The sequence below is a fragment of the Sceloporus occidentalis genome, unplaced genomic scaffold (genome assembly GCF_023333645.1).
Source record: "Sceloporus occidentalis isolate IW3139 unplaced genomic scaffold, rSceOcc1.0.p SCAF_5, whole genome shotgun sequence".
NCBI lineage: Eukaryota > Metazoa > Chordata > Lepidosauria > Squamata > Phrynosomatidae > Sceloporus > Sceloporus occidentalis.
The window spans coordinates 63,890,758-63,912,211 of record NW_028316985.1 but is presented as its reverse complement, the minus strand read 5'-3'; the positions used below and the strand labels follow the sequence as shown (position 1 = coordinate 63,912,211).

At 40.3% G+C, this 21,454-nt stretch overlaps 1 protein-coding gene across 1 annotated transcript in view; it reads left to right on the top strand.

Annotated features, from left to right (window-relative positions):
* LOC149312253 (contactin-1-like) overlaps nucleotides 1-21,454 on the top strand; it is a 218,952-nt gene that overhangs the window by 129,737 nt on the left and 67,761 nt on the right. Inside the window, exons 3-5 of the mRNA XM_089524286.1 lie at nucleotides 6,886-7,012; nucleotides 8,998-9,030; nucleotides 10,472-10,507. Coding sequence (XP_089380412.1) covers nucleotides 6,952-7,012; nucleotides 8,998-9,030; nucleotides 10,472-10,507 — 130 coding nt within the window. The 5' untranslated portion in view covers nucleotides 6,886-6,951. The remainder of the gene's footprint in view (nucleotides 1-6,885; nucleotides 7,013-8,997; nucleotides 9,031-10,471; nucleotides 10,508-21,454) is intronic.

Below are 21,454 nucleotides of genomic sequence, written 5' to 3'. Positions count from 1 at the left end.
TTTTGGATTTTTTGGCAACATGACATAGTGGAGCCTGATGGGAAAAGATTCCAAACAACTATTACAGCCCTGGCTTCCCTTTGGAAAGCCTGGATGGTTGTGAAATCCCAAACCCTGAATCACCACTCCACCCCCTCTATCCTGTGAGGAACTGTAACTGCCATGTCCTTTCACTTTTCCATGGCTGTGAGAGATGCACTAATAAAGGTCTCCCATTTCCTAAATGCAAGAAGTTGTGTGTGTGTGAGAGAGAAATTCTTATTCATAGAAACCTGATTTTATTGAACTTTTTATAACATATAAAGCACGGTGGTGTAGTGGTTTTCAAAGCTGCAGCATCATGCCCACTGCTGCCTCCCCGGCCTGCCTCACTTTGCCTCACCTTCTCTTGCCTCCTGTGCTGTGGCAGCAGCAGTGACAATGCAAGAGGCGGTGGATGGCGAGTTGGCACCCTGTCTTCTCCCTGTCATCCTTCAGAAGTAGAGACCCTCCCTATGTCCATTAGCTCTTGCATCATCACCACTCCACCAATCCAAGTCCGTCTCACCAGGCCCACCTCACCTTGCTAACTTTGCCAGGGGGATTACAATGGCAACATCAATGCAAGAAGCAGTGGATGGAGATTGGGTCCCACCTTCCTTCTTTTCTCTCTCAGAAGTGAAGACCTTCCCTCCATCCACTTCCAACTCAATGATCAATTTGCAACACTGATGTTCATTCCAAGTGATCATTAACCCATGAACACTAAAAGTCAAGTTGAAATTTTAAAGATTCACTTACTGTTATCATAAGTATTTGATTATACGTAGGGGGTAACTATGCAGAGGAGGCAGAGCCATATGTTAATGACCTGAAAGAACCAAATATGAAAATGGAATCATGCAAGCCATAACCCTTGGACAAGCCAGTGGTGGATTCTCAAGTTTAGAATCGAAACCTACAGGACCAGTTACATTATTTTCCAAATGTTAATTGTATGCACAATCATAATGTAGTGAACACAGAATTGATAGAATGAGATCATTACTTCAAAAATATTAAAATCTACACAGCATATATTTTTCTTTTGGTAATGATAGCTGACATTTCCAGGCCATAAAACATATTGTTAAGTTAGTAAAGCTAGTACTTAGCAAAGATATTAATAGATGGAATATACTTGTATGGTTGTTGAATTTTCTGATTTTGCCCCCTTGAGTGACACATCGCAGCTTCAATCGTAGCATTCAGATATACTGGTTTTGATGGAAGTTTGAAATTGGGTTCCACTGGATCCAGTGATAAGTGGGGAAGATTATGATAATCACACTGCAGAAATGGGCACAATCCTTGTTCTGATGATGAAAAGAGAAATCCTGTGGGTTGTTGTTGTTGTTGTTTGTTTGTTTTTTTGCACTAATAAACATTATTGACACTTGTTGTTATACAGTGTCATTATACCAAGCAACTACGGATTCATTCCTGAACTATACAAAACTCTATGCATTGACATATTTTAGCATACTGTGCAAGTCAGTATAAAACGTTTTATTATGTTAAAGACTATAAATTGCCTTATGGACTATAAACTTTACAACAATTTCACAGATCTGGTACATTGCATCGCACTCTCCATGTCCCTTGTGTGTTCATGTCTAAAATCTAGTTGGGATTTAAATTAATGTCACTTTTAATCACTTTTATTAACTGTAAATGTCTGAAAGGCATGTCATATGTTCCACATCTATCAGTTTGTAGATAAATTGTCAGGGTGCTATTGTTTTATTGTTGAAATTAATCTCAAATACGCCAATGATTTTAATGGATTTTATAGTCTGCAGGGTATGTGGATGAGGACTGGGAAAGGAGAAAAAAATGACATGATTGTTAGGATGATTATGTAGATCTGTAGCATTTAATATTTATTATTTTTATGATATGCCATATGGAACAATGACATGAAAATGTGTCCTTAAAAATAAAATTTAAAAAAACGAGTAGGGCATGAATAGGTATCCCATTTTCATGAGAGATCGTTCTAACAAGTGTAATAGATACAAAAAGATCTAACAAAAACTCATGAGTGTGTAAACTTTTAATGAGTGTACCCCTATTTTTTCATGCACTGTTAAGAGAGGAACAAGAGTTCTCACTAAAAGTGGAATTACAAATTCAAGCATCATCTGTGTATCTGTATGTTTAACTTAAAAATAACCACTACAGAAAGCATGTATTTTTATTAATATTGGTATTAGAGAAACTTCTATGTAAAACATTCTTTGAGTAAGGTTTAGATTTATGAACAAAACAGTAAATTTGCTGAAATTTTCACAAGGCTTCATCTGTTGAAGTGCAGCTGGTAAGAAATGGCTGGTGGATTACCACCACGATTGCCTTTTGACAGAGAAGCAGGGTATGAATAAAGTGTTGTTGTTGTTGTTGTTGTTGTTGTTACTACAACTATGCTTGAACCAGAAGAAATGAGATCTGTGTGGATGCAAAACATGTCACTCAAGAATGGGCAAATCCAAGCAATTCTCAAAGGGGTTGTCCAAATGGGGCAAAAGGCCCATGTTCCCCCCAGCCTTACATTGTCGTCTTTGGACCACATAGACCAATACTCCCAGGCTTGCAGCAAGCTGGATCTCAGCAGATGGAATCTGGTCTGGTGGATCCAGCCCAATCCCAGGTCAAAGAGGCCTTAGTGCAGGGCAAAACAACTCACTGTTTGCTGCAGAAATTCTCAGAAACTCTGTGGCAAACCTTGGCAGGTCAGAAAGCCCACCTGCCACTTACCTCCCTTCACTATTGCCACCAGTGAGAAGACCCCTGTTGCTGCATCTGATGTGGAAGCAGGGCACCTGGCCATCTGGATGCAGCCAAGCACCTGATTTCCACATTTGATGTAGCAATGGGACTCTTCTCACTAGTGGCAATGGCAGAGGGAGGCAAGGGGCACACAGTTGTAGTGAGTCTGTGGTGTAGGAAGGGAATGGCATTTAAACACCTGCCCGTCCCTACACCAGCCTGGGGACAGACACAGGTTGGGACCCAGATCAGGAAAGCATGGGCTTGGCCTGTGCTATCCTGACCAGTCTTCTCAGCCCTTTAGGGGTGGGAATTGTTTGGCCCTTTAGTGTGCTATAAGTCCCTTCCCTATTGGCAAGGTCTGTTCTGGCAGCATGTGCTGTGCTTTTTGTAGATGTTAAATACTGTTTCACAATGCAGTCATCCCTTCCCTTACACGGGGGATCCGTTCTGGACCCCCCTGCGTAAGGGAAAAAACATGGATGCTCAAGCCCCATTCAAGTGAATGTGGTTTGTGCCTGTGGCGGTGTGCGGTGCATGCACCATTGCTTTTTATGGCGCATGGCGCTGCAACTTCTGACACAGCTTCCAGCGTATGCTGGAAGGCACACTGTATATCTTAAACAACAAACACAAGTTCAAAGATTAGCATATGTTTATCAATTACAAATATATGTTACTTCTGATTCAGTGGGTTGTTCAATAAATCTTTAATTCAGTGCTGTCCCATTTTTCCAAGACACTCAGCTAATTCACATGTTTCTTCCTCCTCTTATCCCAATCCCAGCAGTGTTGGGGAAGATTAAGCCAAGAGATAGTGACTGGTGAAAAGCTACCCAATGAGAATGATAGCAGAGCAAAGATTCAAAGTTAGATCTTTTGCCTGTAGTTTAATGTTCTATTCAGTAGACAGTAGTAATAATTTGGTTTGGCCCATTTTCTAATCATCTGTAAAAGTTTTTTATTATTATTATTTTTCTACATATATTCGTTCATATGTTATCACCTTTGCTTGTGGTTTTATTTTTTAAGCATCATGGAAAATTTCAGCCACAGATTTCATGTCCTGAAGCTAGCATGCCCACAGAAGCTAATTGTGCTCTCTTTTGGTTTTCAAATACTTCTAAAGTTCTGATTTCTTTGCAATTCTGTTCAGGTCTATGGCAGCACTACATCAGGAGAGACAAGTATTTCAGAATTCATATATTTGGATAAATATTGTATATGTAGAATACTTGCACATTTTGTGTATATTCAAACTGATGCAGAAATTGGATAATTTCTGAGGGGGGGGAATGTGATCAAAACTGAAGCTGATAGATTCATGCATCCCAGGCTATAAGGCAATCAGTTACATTTACCTATTAACTCTGAGATGCAATGTTTAGGCAATACAAATATAATGAAATATATAAACAGCTAGCATTGTTCCAAATCAGCTGGAGACCTGGATCGGTGTTCCTTTCCTTCTTTCTAGCTTGCAGCTGCCTGCTAGTCTAATTTATATTGTGCATTCACAGGATGAAAGAGATGTTTTTAAGCGTTCTCAAAAAAAGCAAGTGACTGATGTTAAAAAGCCACTCCATTTGAAATAGTTGCTAGGAAACATGCAGTTTGGGAGAAAATCTCTTGCTGTGTTTGTCCTCAGTGGACAGAGGATATGAGGAGATATATATATATAAAGGTGTTATGATCTTTATTTTTAAGGCTCTGAGAACAATCAGTTAACATTATAGCTAATTAGAGGTTCAGAATCTTATTTACACAACTTCAAGGAAACAATTAGTTTGCAGAAGATTGGATTGATCACATCTAAACTGTCTTGTGTCTCCAAGAGACTCAACATAGGAAACATGGAGTTATGCCTGCAGAAACATGAAATTCAACTCTCAACCACCGTTTCACTGCTTCTGTACTTGGAGTGCATTCAAATGGTTTTTTTCCTTTCACACACAAAAATATCCACAGCTGCTGAGTGAAAAGGTCTTAATATCTTTTACAAAGCAAGGATAGGATATGTACACCATAGATATGAATTCCATCTTTTGAAAGAGTGACTGTTAGATCAGTTTGAACTGCTGATTGGGCATTTCATCTGGAGTAGTCCAGTCAGTTACAGTCTCTCAGATTTTTTTTTACAAAGGAACTGGCATAGTGTCTCATTAACAGCAAACAGCTCTGAGAACATTTGTGACTGAAGTATATCAAAGAGTCCCCCTACATTCACTGCTCACTAGGTGAACAAGTTTAAACATACTACACACCTAGTTGCTGCTGTTTTGAAATACTGGTAACTCAGGAATGGATTTCCTTTCCTATACATACCCTTTGGTAGTTTTAAATAAATATATCTAGCACAGCATTCAACTGCACTTGCTCCCTAATGAGTTCTTGGTGGCACTCTGCTTGCAGGTGATAATCTGACAGTCTTTCAAAATGGAACCTGATTAAATAAAAGCAAATCCAAGGACCATACTTCAGACAAGTAATGTGCTTGGCATAGCACTGTCTGACCCCTACTTAAGACACCTTCTTTCTAAGGCACAGTGTGATGAGCAGGTTATAACATCCGACATCCATTTGTGTATAATTATCATCAGTCTCCTCCTCATGGGGTTGCTCTATTATTTCAATTTACTCAAGTGAATCCTTTTCCAGTAATGTAAAATTTAAAATGCATGTTACCATTGTGCAGATTCTTGAAGTAAGCGCTAAATGAATAGGGGAAAAGAAAAGGAAAGCACTAGAAAGAAAAATAAATCAGTATCAGGAGAGAAATAATGAGAATTAATTTGCCAGAGTCTGCATTTGTTAGAACTCCCCAATGTGGGTTTTTTGTGTGGGGGGGGGGGGGAGGGGAATCCTTTGTTGGAACAATCTGAAAAATGTATCAGCTTACTTGAAACTCCTTTCCAGGCAAGGTTAGCTCCATTCCTGTTCTTGTTGTACTTTTTATTCATGTACAGTTGCCCCTCCTAATGTGCAGATCTGAGATCCGGGCCCTTGAATATATATGGGGGGTCAACCTCCACTATTTGCAATGGCGCGTGCACAGTCGCATGCTCCATTCAAGTCTATGGGGCTTGAATGAGCATGAGCCTCCATTTTCACAGGTTGGGGGTGGGTGGGTCCAGAACAGATGCCCTGCGAAAACAGAGGGCCAACTGTATTTTTAAATGGAGCCAGCATTGTATAATCATTTTAGTACTGGAATAGGATTTCAGGAAACCAGAGTTTGTATCCCTGCCAGGGAAACTTGTTGAATGACCTTGGGCAAGTTATACCCTCTCAGCCTTATGAAGGCCATAGTAAGTCTGCTATGATTTAATCTTGTCTAGATGGTAACCCTAAGATAGAGTTGACACAAAATGGAGATGATTTGAAAGCACAGAACAGGAGCAACAACCAACAATTTTAAATAGTGTTTAAGCATTGGTGATATGTTTTTATCTTTACCTGTTTTTTAATCTTGTGAGCTGTCATGAGTCCCAGTTTTGGGGAGAGATGGAACATAAGCCAATCTGCAAAAAAGCAGTTCTCAAATTGCCTTTGATGACAGAGGTTTACCCAGAAACAAATCTAATAACCACAGGTACTGTATTGAATAACTGTACAAGTCTGTATTGAATAAATTGCCCCATAATAGGTTAAGTAAAATATTCTTGAAGTAAGCGTTAAATATTCTTTGATCAGCTCAAGTAACTTTCAGTAATTGATAACACCTTCTTGTCCTGCTGGATGAGAAGAAGGTGAAAGCTAGCACCTAAGATGTCTTTCTGAGGGCTGGACAACTGAATGGTGTTACAGTCTATGTTGTTTTTTTTTACCTTGACATTTGTATAGGTCACTCAGGTGAGAGAGATGAAGATTTGTGCATCCTATTCTCTTGATAGTTGATAACGGTCCCCTTTCTCTTAAAATATCTGAATTAACACTATTATGGGTGTTTTACATCATACCACACATTGTTTCAGAAATGTCATTTTATTTTTAGGCACTGAAGACTTCCACAGCTTTGGGTTTACAGTTAGCTATGTATTGGTTTGAAACAAAATAACTGATGCTTGTATTTTTCTTTCTTTCTTTTTTTATGGTCAGCTATTTTCTATTATCTGAACATCAGTGTGGCAACCTAAATCCGTGTGAAGAAACATCCTTGTTAAGATGAAGCTACAGCCTTTAACCAGTCATTTTGTTGCAATCTGTTTCATATTCTGCCTGACAGGTAAGATGACTTCTAAGCTGAAACCAACTAATAGCATCTGAAAAAGCTCCAGGGTTGCTGTCCTGTGCACACTTACATATGAGTATGCTGCACCATTAAATTAAGTGGGTCTTGCCTAAAGGATTGTATTGTTAGGTGAGAACTAACAAACTAAAGCAATGTTTAACAGGTTTACTCAGTAAATTATTTTACGTCTATATATATTTGCTGAGAGCCCAATTTTATTTTATTGTTTTACAATTTAACCCCCTTGATTTGCTTGTGTTTGGAAGCCATGACTTCCAGCATTAATGGAGACTAAGGTCTAATCTGCACTGTAGAAATAATGCAGTTTGACATCAATTTAAGTGCTGTAGTTCCATCCTATGGAATCTTGGGATTTGTAGTTTTACAAAGGCTTCTGTGCCAAAGCATGTTAGTGCCTCAGAAAACTACAAATCCCAGGATTCTGTAGGATGGAGCCATGCCAGTTAAGGTGTGACAAACTATTTCTACAGTATAGATATACCTTCGGATGTGACTGCAGAAAGAATCACAGCCAAGTAATTATCTGTTTAAGCAGCACCAGTCATGAATCCCTGGGCCTCCCTGACATGATACCAGTACCTGTTCTTAAACCACATCCTTAGGAAAAAATCTTCTCATAAACTTGTAATACAGTATTGTATTAAAAGCAATTAGAGTAATTAGAAACGGGAGAGAAGGCTAGAATGGAGAAAAAAAAGTGTTCGTTGTAAAATGGCAGAATTTTTGAAATGTATCACTTGTATATGTGGTTTAAGTACTTATATACCACTTTTCAGGTATTGCAGAAGATTTAAAACAATGATGATTAAACTGTCCTATAATAGTACAGAATAAGATTGTGGATATAAATACCTATTAACTCTGGGGCTATACAGATTGGGAGAAAGGTCGTTGTGATGTTGCCCCTTTCTGCCCTGGTTGGAGACCGCAGCAACCAAACGCCACAGCCTCCAGGAGGCTCTTGTGGGGCTTGTTGTTTTTATTGTTGTATATTGTATTCAATTTACTGTTACCTGCCTCGATCTTCAAAGCGGAAGAGGTGGGATATAAATAAATATTTATTATTATTATTATTATTATTATTATAAAAAGAACCTGCTCCCGGCAGGTTCTTTTAGCCCAGGCGTGGGGCGCCATTGGCACGCTCGCATGCAATGATGACATCTGTGCGGCACAGCATTGTTTGGGCGCTGTGCCACGTGGATGTCATCATCACGCACCCCATTTGGACTTGTGTGCGCAATCATGGCGGCCAGGGTGTGTAGCATTACTGAGCATGTAAACACTCAGCCCCTGTGTACCCCTAATTCCGGCCCAGGCTGGCACAAAGCACCTGTCTGTTGAGCCCATTAGAGGTGGAAATCACATGGTCCTCCAGATATTATTGGACTGTAAGTCCTAGCATTTCTCAGCATTCACTACTCTGGCTTATGCAGCTTGGAGTTATAGTCCAGCAACAAATGGAAAAATGGAGTAGATTAAAAGCTTATGTGTATGCCTAGCATGCTAAGTTTGTAGTTAAAAGAAATAAATTTTATATTCGAAACCTATCAAGAGGTTAGAGTTCATAGAGATTACAGTTATTTTTACACTTGCTTGAGACACCTAGATCTAAGTAGACATGCCTAGGATTGCACCATCTAACATCCCAGAACTTAAAACATTATTGTACTGTGCAGGATAGTCCCCAGAGACCATTCATCACATCTGATTCTGTAAAGGGTCTTCTGGAGTTGACTTTTCAGTTAATTTGCAATAAAGGAAAAGAAATTGCTGGCCCTGATGAACTTTTCTCTCCTATCACTCTTTCCTTGTGTTTCTTTTTCCTCCTAATCCATTGTCAAAGAGATTAAAACTGGAATTTTTTTTTTGCTATTTTCATAAAGACAATGGCTTCTTTAACATTATTTAGTGCTTAATCTTTTTATTATTATTATTATTATTGTTGTTGTAACCAGGTCCGAGGTGTTCCAGTGCAGCAGGGAGTCCCGGTGAGTAATAGCCAGGGGACCTCTTGATTTGCTTCTGAACAGATACATATTGTATGCACAGAGAGCACTGAAGGGACTTATAGATTCTTTGTAGAGATGGAAAGAATATTTTCAAATATCTGCAAAATCATAAAAAAACATATTCTCGAGGGCTGGGAAACTGTCTAGGAGAATAATGGACTGATGAGAATTTCACATTTTTGGCCTAGTTGTGTGCAAAATATATACATTTTTGCATAACAGCATATTTTGCACAAGAAGTACCCTTTTCTGCATTGAAAAATAATATTTCTGCAGACGAGACAGTTTTTTTTGTAGGGGGGGGGGAATTGTGCAAAATTTTCTGCAAAATAAGTCCCAAACTGCAAATAGTCTTCAAAAACTGCACTGTTTCTAAAGACTTTCTTCATTGTCTGTTCTCTGTTCTCTTCACTGTTCTCATTACTCATTGTTTCCTCTGATAACAAATTGGTGAACAATTTCATCCCTAATACTGTTCTGACAGTCCTGATTTCAGTATGCTGTAGGCTGTTTTGTAGATTATGATGTATCCAGACAGTGGAATCTGGCAGTACTCTAGCACTAACTACTGCACTTATTCAGAGCCACAGCTGAATAATCCTTTAATTATTCTTTTTAAGTTGGTAGCCATAAAAACATATGAAAGTGCACTGAAAGAATCTGTGGAAAATTCTAGTACTACATAGATTTAATGGGCCTATTCTGTTTGGACTAGCAATAGGACTTAAGACACAGAATTTAGAGAACCCTCCACCCCACATAAATCAAGATTATAAATATTTCCAGTATGGAGATTTGGAGAAACTACAGAATTCTTTACTGCACTGAAATTTTTAGTGTAGTGGTCTCAGTATTGATTCAATTTCCTTAATTTGAATTATTTTTAAGAATCTAAATTTTCAAAATACGATTAAAATTAGCAGTTTTCCTATGTAGTATTTACACTGACTTATTGATAATCTTGATTACTGACATACTTTTTATGCATATTTCCCTCTTTTTTTTTAAAGAAAAGATTGAGGATTATTTTATAGCCCGATACTGTCCTTCCTGAGAGCTACCAATTCACTGTTGTGCCATGAATGTCATATCTGTTCAGTTCTTTTGATATCTGCATGCACCAAAGAGCAACAGGTAGACATTCTTCAAGATGATATTGAAGAGTCTGAATATATCTGCTTCAAGCTCGTGCTCAGGGAGGTTCAGCCAATCTTAAGTTCTTTTTGTTAGGATTCATTTTGTTCCTAATAATGAGACAGATAACACTGGGCAAATCACACATAATCTTCAGTAATCCATTCTTGCAATGCCATTCTGGCACTTTTTAATTTAATAATAGTGTTCCTGAAGAAAACCTAAGAAAACCTTTAAGAAAGTAATTTTCTCTCTTTCTCTTTCTCTCTCTCAACTTTGTTTGAAGTACGTGATATCCAAGGACTCACAGTCTATGTACGAGGTAAGTTGCTGTTCTCCAACTTGCAAAATGAGATTGCCCAATTATCTACTAATTTTGTTTCCTCAGAAGGTTGTGCTTAGCTCAAAAACAAGGCTCAGCAGACTAGAACACAAAAACATTTTAATTCAGCTAATAGTGGTGTCTTATGTCTACTCAGGCATACTTCTTACTAAATTCAATGAGGCTAAAGGTGTAGGGGATCCATATAACATAGTAGGCATAATTTGTTTACAGTATTTGTGAACTGTTCTTAAGCCATTCTTAAGCCATATTTGTGAACTGCTCTTAAGCCAACAATAATAGGAAAATGTTCCATCTGTACTATTTCTGAACAACAATACCTGTTTTCATCTTCTAATGCAAAGATGTGTTCTACCTAGAGATATGCTGATATAAAATGGCAAAATTGTACATAAATGCAACTGAAATTAAATTACACAATGAAAATTATATCACAGTTATTTTTTATTTTTATTTTAAAAAATCATAACTCTTGTCAATGGAAAAGCTGTACCTGTTTGTATCACCAATGGTCTTCAGTAGTTTGCTAGAAAAGCAACAATAATTTGTGTTTCAGATAACTGATGGTTTGATATCACCTTCACTTACTTGTTTTTCTCTAACATATGGCTTTTCAGAGTGTTTTCTGTAGTCAGTGGAGAAAAAGACCAACAGCTTACTGAGTTGGGAATAAAGGGACAATGGCTTTTGAGCACTTAAAAAGATGTCTCTTAACTTAGGTACCAGTTACTCCCCCCCTCCTTTTCTGGCAGCATGGCTTTGCGGAAATGATTTTATATTTAATGTATAGATAGTGTGTGTGTGTCTTAGAGAGTAAGAGAAAAATGTGTGTGTGTGTGGGGGGAAGAAATAGACTGAGTATACACATATGTATAGTTCTTAAGAAACTGGATTTTCTGAAAATGAAGGTTGCAAAATGCTACTTCAGAATTTCACTGTCAACATGTCAGATAATGATTTCTGAACAGACCTTTTAGTGTTAAAGAATCCTGTGAAGATACTTCTCTTTCTAAAAACTTGAGTAGCTTCTTTTTTTCTTCTTCATGCTGGGAAAGACATTTCTTTGAAAGCTGTCTAGACACAATAATGTTGTTGTGATTACATTCCCAATAAAAGCTAAACAGATCATTTTTTTTTTTTTTACTTTTAAAAGCAACAACCTAAACTGATAGTATATGTAATGAGCATGATGTTTTTCTAAAGCAACAGATTTGGCAAGGCATATTATGAAATGGAAGATAGAATATATACTTAAATTTTTCCATTAAATATACAATTTTTACAAAGTTCTTGCTTCTCAAAATAAAAAGTGAGCAACTGTATATGCCAGATATATGCTATCAATTTTTCCGAATCTCTCAAGAAATAAAAATAATGATGCTTGATGAAGTTAAAGAACAACTAATTATTCTGTGTGACCATCATCTTCTGAAATATTGTAATATACTTTATAGTATGTATGTATGTAGTTCTTTCAGTTCACTGATGGCAGATGTTTGGGCTTCTTTCAAGCCATTTATATTTAATATGATATCCTTTCATTCTACTTGAGAAGCCAATTCTTGCACAACCAAGCAGTTATTCAGAGACTGGAGGCAGACATTCTGGTTTCATATCTTATGTAAGATTGTTTTGACATTACTGCCTTCTCATCTTTGAACGTTTTCCAGAGCCTATTTAAAATGATACTGGATACTGGATTGCAATCAATTCTAAATTCAAATGTTGGTTACCATGAAACTGGAAATAATTGTAATATTTTTAGCTGATGCAATTTTATATTATTTATTTCATGTAATTATTTCTCTGTTTGGTACATTATGCTTCCAAGCTTGGAAAGGAGCAAGCAGGCTGGATTTAGTCATTCAGTTTTCCCCTTAACAATTATTTACTTTTGTTCTGTTGCTAAGGGATGGGAATAATGTGGACATAGTTTGCCTAAAGATGGAAAAGGGTGGCATTTACTGTCAGAACATGGTACAGCTGAACTTTGCTACATACTGAACATTTTTGTGTAATCTGGGGTGTTATTGCCAGTTGACATATTTTTAGTTCCAGAAGGTGTTTTTGAAAAAATGAGGTGGATCAGGTTCCTATAATAGGGATAAATAGAAAGGTACTGTCATGTCCTACCTGGAAGAGACTTCCACATATGGGTAAGTAGAAGGGGAAAGCCAGAAGAGGCTAGCAGCCCCATGCTGGGAAAAGTGCTCGGACACATCCTGTGTAGAGAGGAAGAGTTAGGAAAGGGAGTTGGGGGCTTAGCTACCAGTACTTCATCTTTTGGAGTGTTGTAGACTGAAATGACAGCAACCAAAGCACAAGAGAGACCTCTGCTAGCCTTAAAAGGGAAGTGCTGGGGTAATTAGGCCAGTTATTCTGAATTACACATTTAAATTAGCACAGTCAAGCCTGTTCCTTTGCTTTAAAACAACTCCATAATATTCTTTGCACTGTATGACATTCACTTCCCTCTTGTTTCCTGAAGTTCAACTTGTTCTTTGAACTATTCTCGCTGGTGAATCATTGACTGGCATTTGACCATCCTGTAGCTACCTTTTGTGCTGAGATCCTTGGCTGCCTCAATCATGCTCCAGTTCTTGCTGGTGCTATATAGATAGGGTTGCCATTTGTCCTGGAAAACACCCGATTAAAAGGACTAAAAAATGTCCCGGCTGGCAGGAAGTTCATCCTGCCCTGCAAGCTCAGGTTGCTACTGGACAGGAGTAGCATTGGCACTTTGTTTTTGCATTCCCTCCCCCCTTTCCCTGAAAGGCTCAGAAGGCAGAAAAGGAAAGAAAATGAGCAGAGATGGCCTTGTATTGTGTGGTGAGTGTGTCGGGGGGTTGAGCCTAGGATTAGGCAGCATGGTGGACCTTCTTTTCCAAACAACCTCAGGAGAGTAAAGGGACTTGATCTCTCAGATTTTAAGTACACTCACCTGGGCACTGTTCCCCTGAATGGACAGAGCTGCATTTATGTGGAAGTAAAAAGCAATGCAGCACAAGGTATAACTTGCCTGGAATTCTCTACATTTTCCTTAGAAAATTTTACATCACCATCATATATCATAAATAAATAAGTGGGCCTTTCCTATAATCAGGGGATCTGTTCTGGAACCGCCGCATATTGGAAAAACGCATATACTCAAATCCCCTTGGTTTTTATGACAGTACGCTGTGGTGCACACACCATTTTGTCCTCCCAGACTTGTTGTATTCTGGATATGCACTGGCAATGTACATGTGGGGTAAATGATTGTTTCAAATAATCTATGTATTTCCCTGATAACTTGCAATGATATTTTTGAGGCTTTTGCTAAAATTGATGCCATTAGCTAAAATGATATTTATATTTCTTTTTAATTAATTGCTTTCTTCCCAACAATCTCTTAGCTTCCCTTTTTGCCTTCATTACTGAATATAATATGATTGCAATATTGGTTCATGAGAATAAAGGCCATAGGAAAACAAAAAAGCCACTAAAAGGAAACTATCACTCAGAACATTGTTTGTATTCATTCAATTAAGGTGACCTAATTTAAGTGCTGCTTCATTTGAGATGCAAACATCCTCCTAATCATTGGCATGTAGTATCCAGAGTGTAAAGAAATTCACTTGAAAGATCCTCTGTATGCAGTCCAGGAACGATTTCCATCATTTCCAAAGGTTTTATTTATCAGCTAGCCTGTTTCATAAACACATTTCACATTTTCTGGCAGAAAGTTGGACAAAACACACCCTAACAGCAAAAATGGGTAGCAAAGTAAATTAAATAGCATGCATTGCTGAGAACTTGGGAAAGATGCTATAAACATTAAGCATCTCACATCCGATGACATAGACTACAGTTAATAAAAACTTATGTTTTGAAAAAGCGGATTAGTCTTTCAAGTGCTGTAGGACTCTTATTGCTATTGTTGAAAAAGACTTATACTTTGGAATTTATAGCCATTATAGTAATTATTTATAATAACATTTTCATTTTTAATTTAATGCCATTGCAGGCTTTCTAAAGGCTTAGGACTTCTATTTGTTTTAAAAGAATGTACAGTTCTAATCTTAGTCCAGTGGACCCTTGTTATACGCTGGGGTTTGGTTCCAAGATCCCTCGTGGATAACAAAATCCGTGGATGCTCAAGTCCATTAAATATAATAGCATAGCAAAATGGTGTCCCTTATAAAAAATGGAAAATCGAGGTTTGATATTTGAAATTTATACTTTTTTGGAACATTCTCAAACCGTGGATGCTTCAATCCGTGTATAAAAATATGTGTATAAGAAGGGCTGACTTTATGATGAAAATGAGATCTATACAGAAAATTCAGGGCGTCAGTATTTTTCCATAATTACATATCTCTATAAAGTTCATGAGATGCAAGGAAGAGATAAGGACAATTTAGTCCAGCTGTCTGTTTAAACAGCAGCTAGTCTGCCACAAAAAGAAGGCATTTCTCCACTGTTTGACATCATTTTAAATGCTGTAGCTCCATCCTATGGAATCCTGGGATTTGTATTTTTACAAGGTCTTTTCTGCCAAAGAATGCCTGTGCCTCACAAAACTACAAATTCCAAGATTCTGTTGTATTAACAGATTCATACAGGGTGATTAAAGTGGTATCAAACCACATTATTTCTAAAATGTACATAGAAGTCATTGTATTCCCTATTACCATGTATGGATGTGAGAGCTGGTCAGTTAAGAAAGAAGATAGGAAGAAAATCAGTTCATCGGAGATGTGGTGCTGGAGAAGAGTGCTGAGGATTCCAGGGCAGCCAAAGGACAAACAAGCCGGAAACCTCCCTGGAAGCCAGTGTGAAAAAACTGAGGCTGTCGTACTTTGGACACATCATAAGAAGCAAGGACTCATTGGAAAAGACCATAATGCTGGGAAAGGTGGAGGGAAGTAGGAAGAGAGAAGGCCACATGCTAGATCAGTGGTTCCCAACCTGTGGACCCCTTTAGGGGTTGAATGACCCTTTCACAGGGGTCACTTAAGACCACTGGAAGACACATATTTGCATGTAGCAATAAAAATAATGTTATGGTTGGGGGTCACCACAACATGAGAAACTGTATTAAAGGGTCGCAGCATTAGGAAGGTTGGGAACCACTGTGCTAGATAGATGGACTTTATTAAAGAGGTCACAGGTATGGGGATGCAGGAATTAAGCAGAGCAGTGAATGACAGAGGGTCTTGGAAATGATCACCATGAGTTGAGATCAACTCATGGGCAGTTAACAATAATAGTGTCCAGTCATCTCCCTCTTATTCATGTTCCCCAGCAGTTAATATTCCCCTGGTACTAAAGAGAACAGAATCACATCTGTTGTGATTGGAAAACACTAATAGCTGCATCCTCCAAGATTTTTTTAAAATACAATCCCCCTTTCAAGCTGTTGAAGTTGGCTTCTTCCTAATTATCTAGCAGAATGCAGTATACTAACTACATTTTGCAAGGAACATGATGGAATGTTTCATTCCACTGAAGACATTTAGAGAACAACTGTTGGAGGCAAACAATTCTAATTTTGCCTTGGTTTTGCAAATCCACTTCTGGCAGGGTAAATTTATCTCCTTTGTCTTAATATGCAGAGATGACTGCAGAGAATTTTCAGTGCTGATTGAGGAAGTATTCTTCCCCTGCAGTAACAGTTTGCTTCTACAAAGTGCAGTGTACTGTATAAAATTATTCATGGTGTGGAAAAATTAGAGAGGGAAAATCCCCCTCCCCATTTTTATTCTGTAAGCTGAAACCATCAATTGAAACTGAATGGGAGAGTCAAGATTTTTTAAAAATCTTCTTCACATAGCCCAACTGTGAAATTTGCTATTGCAAAGAGGAGGCTAACTTGGATGGGTTTAATAAGGAATTAGTCAAATGCATTGTAACATGTTTTGTAACATGCTTTGTTGCTTGGCGAGGGATGATGCTATCCCACCCATGTTTTGTGGATGATTTTTATGAACAAAATGTTGGACTAGCTATGAACTGGTTTGGTCCAACATAGTTCTTCTTATAAATGTTACTGTAGCCCTGCCCCTGGGCCTGGGAAGACCAGGACTGCTCCTTCCTCCAAGTTTCCATAGCAAATATTTACCATAGGAAGGAGTGAGTTTTGGGAGCAGCCAACAAGAAGGCCCTCTGCCTTGTTCCCACCAAATGAGTCTGAGAATGTGATAGGGTAGTGAGGAGGGCCCCTCCAAATGATTTTAAAACCCTAATGGGTTTAAATAGGAGGATATGGTCCTTCAAATAGCCTGGATCCAGGTTGTATAGGGTTTGATACATCAAAATCAGCACTTTGAATTTTGCCTGGAAATGGACCAGCTGTTGCATTGGTGCTGTTGCAACAAGGGAGTTGCCAGACCAAGGTTAACAATTTGGTTGCAACTGAAGCCAGCTGAAGTTTCTGAGCACTTTTCAAAGGCAGCCTCACACAGAGTGCGTTATAGTAATCTGAACAGGATGTAAGCAAAGTATGTACTTGGACTACACCCTTACAATGCTGCTATTCCACTTTAACTGCTCTGGCCACCTCCTGTTGTATTCTGGGATTTGCAGTTTAAGGGGAACATTTAGGCGGGTTACAAACCTGAGGATGCCCCAGTTTGAAAAAGGGGCGTCTCTTCTAGATGCCCCTTACCCTATCACGGACTCAGTCCGTACAAAATGGCGGCGCCCTGTACATACGAGCGCCGCCATTTTGACGTAGCGGATGCTCTGCATCCGCACGTGGCGAACCAGAAGTGATGGCGCGAGAGCGCCCTTTGGCACTCGCGGTGCCTCTTCCGGGGCCTGAGAAGGAGCGTGATTTCCATGCTCCTTCTCTGCATTTAAAGGCTGCGGTTCCTGGACGTTGCAAGCGGAGGCAGAGCCAGACCGCTGCTTCTCAGTGGTCTGTAACACGTCATAGAATTCTCAGCCAGAGAGCTCTTAGGTATCACTGGACTACAAACCTCAGAATGTAATAGGAGGCAGCCAGAGCAGTAAAAGTGGAATAGCAGCACTATAAGAGTGTAGTGTGGTAATGTGGTAAGCTTCAATCTGTTTGCCTTCGTCCGGTCGATTACAGCTGCCAGGCACTGATTTAGCATAGGAACACTTCCTTAGAATTAGATGGAAAGGAATAGTAGAGCTGGGTAATATCTACTTTTGGGATTCTACCTAACCCCCAAACCCTGGACAGCCTCTCCCAATGCTTTCATATAGACATTAAATAGCATAGGGGATAGGACTGAATCCTGGGGGACTCCATAGGCCAATAGCCAGGAAGCCAAATAGAAATCCCCCAGCAACACCCTCTGAGAATGCCCTTCTGGGAAGTAGAACAGTGCCTCCAAGCTACATCCAAGAAGGATACCATGGCCGATGATATCAAAAGGGTCTGAGAGATCCAGCAAAACCAACAGGGACACACTTCCCATGTCCATGTCCCTGCACAGGTCATCCACTAAGGCCACCAAAGCAGTCTGTCTCATAACCAGGTCTTAAACAAGACTGAAATGGATCAGAATCATATGTCTTATCCAGGAACTCCTGGAGTTGAGAAGCCACCACACGCTCCAGTGCTGTGCTCAAAAATCAGATGTTAGAGATTGGCCTCTAGTATTTTAGGATCCAGGAAAGGTTTTTTTCCCAAAAGAATTCTAGTGGGACCCTGCATTATTGAAGAGAAGCATTTATTATTTCCCTTACCCACTCAATCAGTCTTACTCCAACATGTTTAATTAGCCAGGAAGAGTGTCTAGTACACTTGTGGTGGCTTTCACCTCTCAAAGGATTCTGTCCACATCCTCAGGCTGCACAGTTTGAAAAGTATCCATCAATACTTTGACAAGCAGGGGCGAACGTTGCATCCACTAGAACTGTATCAATTCTGGCATTTGAGTAAGAGCAAATCCAGTGGATTTTATCTACAAAATGGTGGGCAAATTCTTCACAGAACAAGGTGCTGAGTGGCTTACATTTTACTCTGGAGCAGATCGTAACAGATCCCTGACCATTCAAAGCAGCTCTGCTGAATGGTTGTGTGCATCAGGGTCCAAGGCATGGGTGGTCTGAATTCCAAGGCAGCCTGCAGGAGCTGGATGGTCAATTCAAAGACTCTAATGGGCCAGAGGCAGGAGGTAATGTCAGGAAACAGACCAAGGTCAAAGCATAACAAGGCAGAACTCCAGGAGTCCAATAAGCCAGAGTCAGGAGACAGACCAAGATCGAAACACAGCAAGGTTAGCAAGACAAGGCAAAATGCAACCACAACAGTTACAGACAGCACAGAAGACTGTGTTGCTGCAGCAAGGGTTGAGAGGCCAATGCAGCCCTTAAATGGCTGTACCCCTAGCTTCTCCAGCTGCCCTGCATGAGTAGAGCCAGCTGTGTCTATTAGCTCTGATCCGTCCAGGACTCTAGCAGCTCAGGCTTAGTCCTACAAAGACTTTGGAGGCAGACCTCCAGCAGCCAGAAGTCCCATCCTGCAACCCTTAAACTGTGCAGCTTCAAAGGTTCTAAAAAGCAACACCTGTTTTGCTGCTTTTATTACCCCATTGTAAGTCTTCAGATAGATTTTAGCTGGACTCACCATGGTCTCTCTAGCCTCCATCTCATTTGTTTCTTTGCTGCCACCTCCTTAGAAAATCAGGGGGGTGATTTATGTTAGACAGCTTGCTTATGAGACATAGGCCCGTTATAGACGGGCCTTAAAGTACGTGCTGAGCACGTACTAGGGTTAAGAAGCAGCGGCGCTTCCGCATCCCCCAACCCTAGTACGTGCTCAGCACGTACAAAATGGCGGCGGCCGTTGCACACGGCCGTCGCCATGACTACGTCATGACCGCGCCGCCTCCAAATGAGGTGGTGCAGTTGTGATGTAGTGGGGCTGTGCGAGGGCGCTTAGTGCGCCCTTTCCGCAGCCCCGGAAGGAGCTCCATTTCAGAACTCTTTCCAGGTTTGCGTCGCTGGGCGCAGCCTTTAGATGGCTGCGCCCAGCGACGCAGAGGAGAAAGGGGCCGCTTGGCCCCTTTCTCCTCCTCCCCGCCACCACCACCGGGTGTCCTCCGGGCTTGAAGCCCCAAGAACACCCCTTTCCAGGCTGCGGGGAAGCGGCCTTTTGCCCCTTCCTCGTGGCCCGGAAAGCGGCGGATCGGGGCCTCGTAGGCTGCCGTTGTGGCAGCTGAGACTCCGATACAGCGGGGAAAGGAGCACCTACAGGCTGCCCCAAAGGGGCGGTCTGTAACGCTCCATAGTGTCAACCACCCTGGTCATTTCCCCATTCCAGAGAGCATTCCCTTGTCAAAGCAGCAGTAAACTGCCCAAGAGCCACCAGGATTCCAGCTGGATCCATAAGGCTCCTGGGGTTGATCATCTTAATTGGTTCTCCACCCATGTGAAGACTCTGAGTCCCGGAAAGTCTAAACCTGACCAAGAAGTGATCTGTCTATGACAACAGAACAATAGACAGCTCCTCCATTATCAGATCACTATCCTCCCCCCCGCCCCCCGCATGAGTGGGGCTAGATACCACTTGGAACAGGACCCATAATGGTCATGCTGTACATGCTGTCCTGAGCCAATCCTGACAAGGTAGCCATAGTATGGATATTGAAGTCCCCAGCATCACAAACTGGAGATTCCAAGACCACCCCCAAGATAAGCTCAACAAACCCAGGAAGAGAAAGTGTTGAGAAGAGGGATGGACAGTACTCCAACAGAATCCCTAATCTGTCCCATCTTTACACCTTTAAATAAACACACTCAAATCCTGAAGATTTAGGGATAGGGTGCCTGGTCAGGAGGATATTATTCCCATAAACCCCCTCCCCCCCAAGTCAAACAGAGTGTAGCACAGAGAATCCTGGTGGGCAAAGCTGAGAGACACTCCTTAGCTCTTCCAACCTGGCCTGTCCATCCAGGATCATGTCCTCAATGGCAACTGACCGGGCAGCATTTTCTACCCAGGGCAGTTGCTACCATAACTATGCTGATTATTTGGATTGGTAGACAGTTTGGGGTCCTACCCCCCAAGACAATACAACCATCTCCATTTCCATGCCTCCCTCTGTCCTCTATAACTTAAATGGCTGCTCCCTGAGTATTGTTACATTCCTCTCCTTTTTGGCAGCACATTTCCCCTCCCCATATACAAGGCTAGTGTCTGTCAGCAGGTGATGTTTCTTTTCCTACAGGGCAGGTCCTCACACACAAGGAAGCTCTCTCCAAAGGAAAAGTTCCGCCACTGCTGGACTCCTCTTTTTATCTGCCAGTTCCACAACTCCACAGCTGGGGAAGATGGAACAGGTTGAGCCACAGCTGGTGGAGAGTCTGAGTCTGCAAGGAGGTAGGAAAGGTGTCTCTTTCCCCTCTGCAGTCCAGGTGGAACAAACCAGGCAATAACAGCAACAGTAGCTGGATGGAAAAGTGATGCTTGTCTTTTGTTGACTCTTCTGGGCAGATCTTGTGGCTTCCTCTTGTGGCAGAATATACCATTCATAAAATGAGTCTTTCTGAAATATTCTGAAAAATTTTGCTGATGCTGAAGACAGAGTATTTGATTGGTAAAGCTTATCACATACACAGACTATGAAATGACAGTTCATTACTTTATTTCCAAGAACAGCGTTTATTTGTGGGTAAAATTGATTTTCAGCAGTAAATTAGATACATCCACACACTAATTTGGTAGATGATAAAATAAATTGATTCAAATGAAAGTGATTTTAGAAGGGTGAGGCTTTGCTAGTTCTCTCCAGAGTGAAGTTGTTTTTCTGGCACCATAATTTTGACATTGATATCTAGAAGAAAGGTCAAATAATATATAACATGTGGTGGTAGGCTATGTTGATTGCTTCTTGAAGCTTTTAGATGCTAAATGAATGATTTTTTAACATCTATCTTTAGTTACTGTATTTTTTAGGCTTTTCCCTC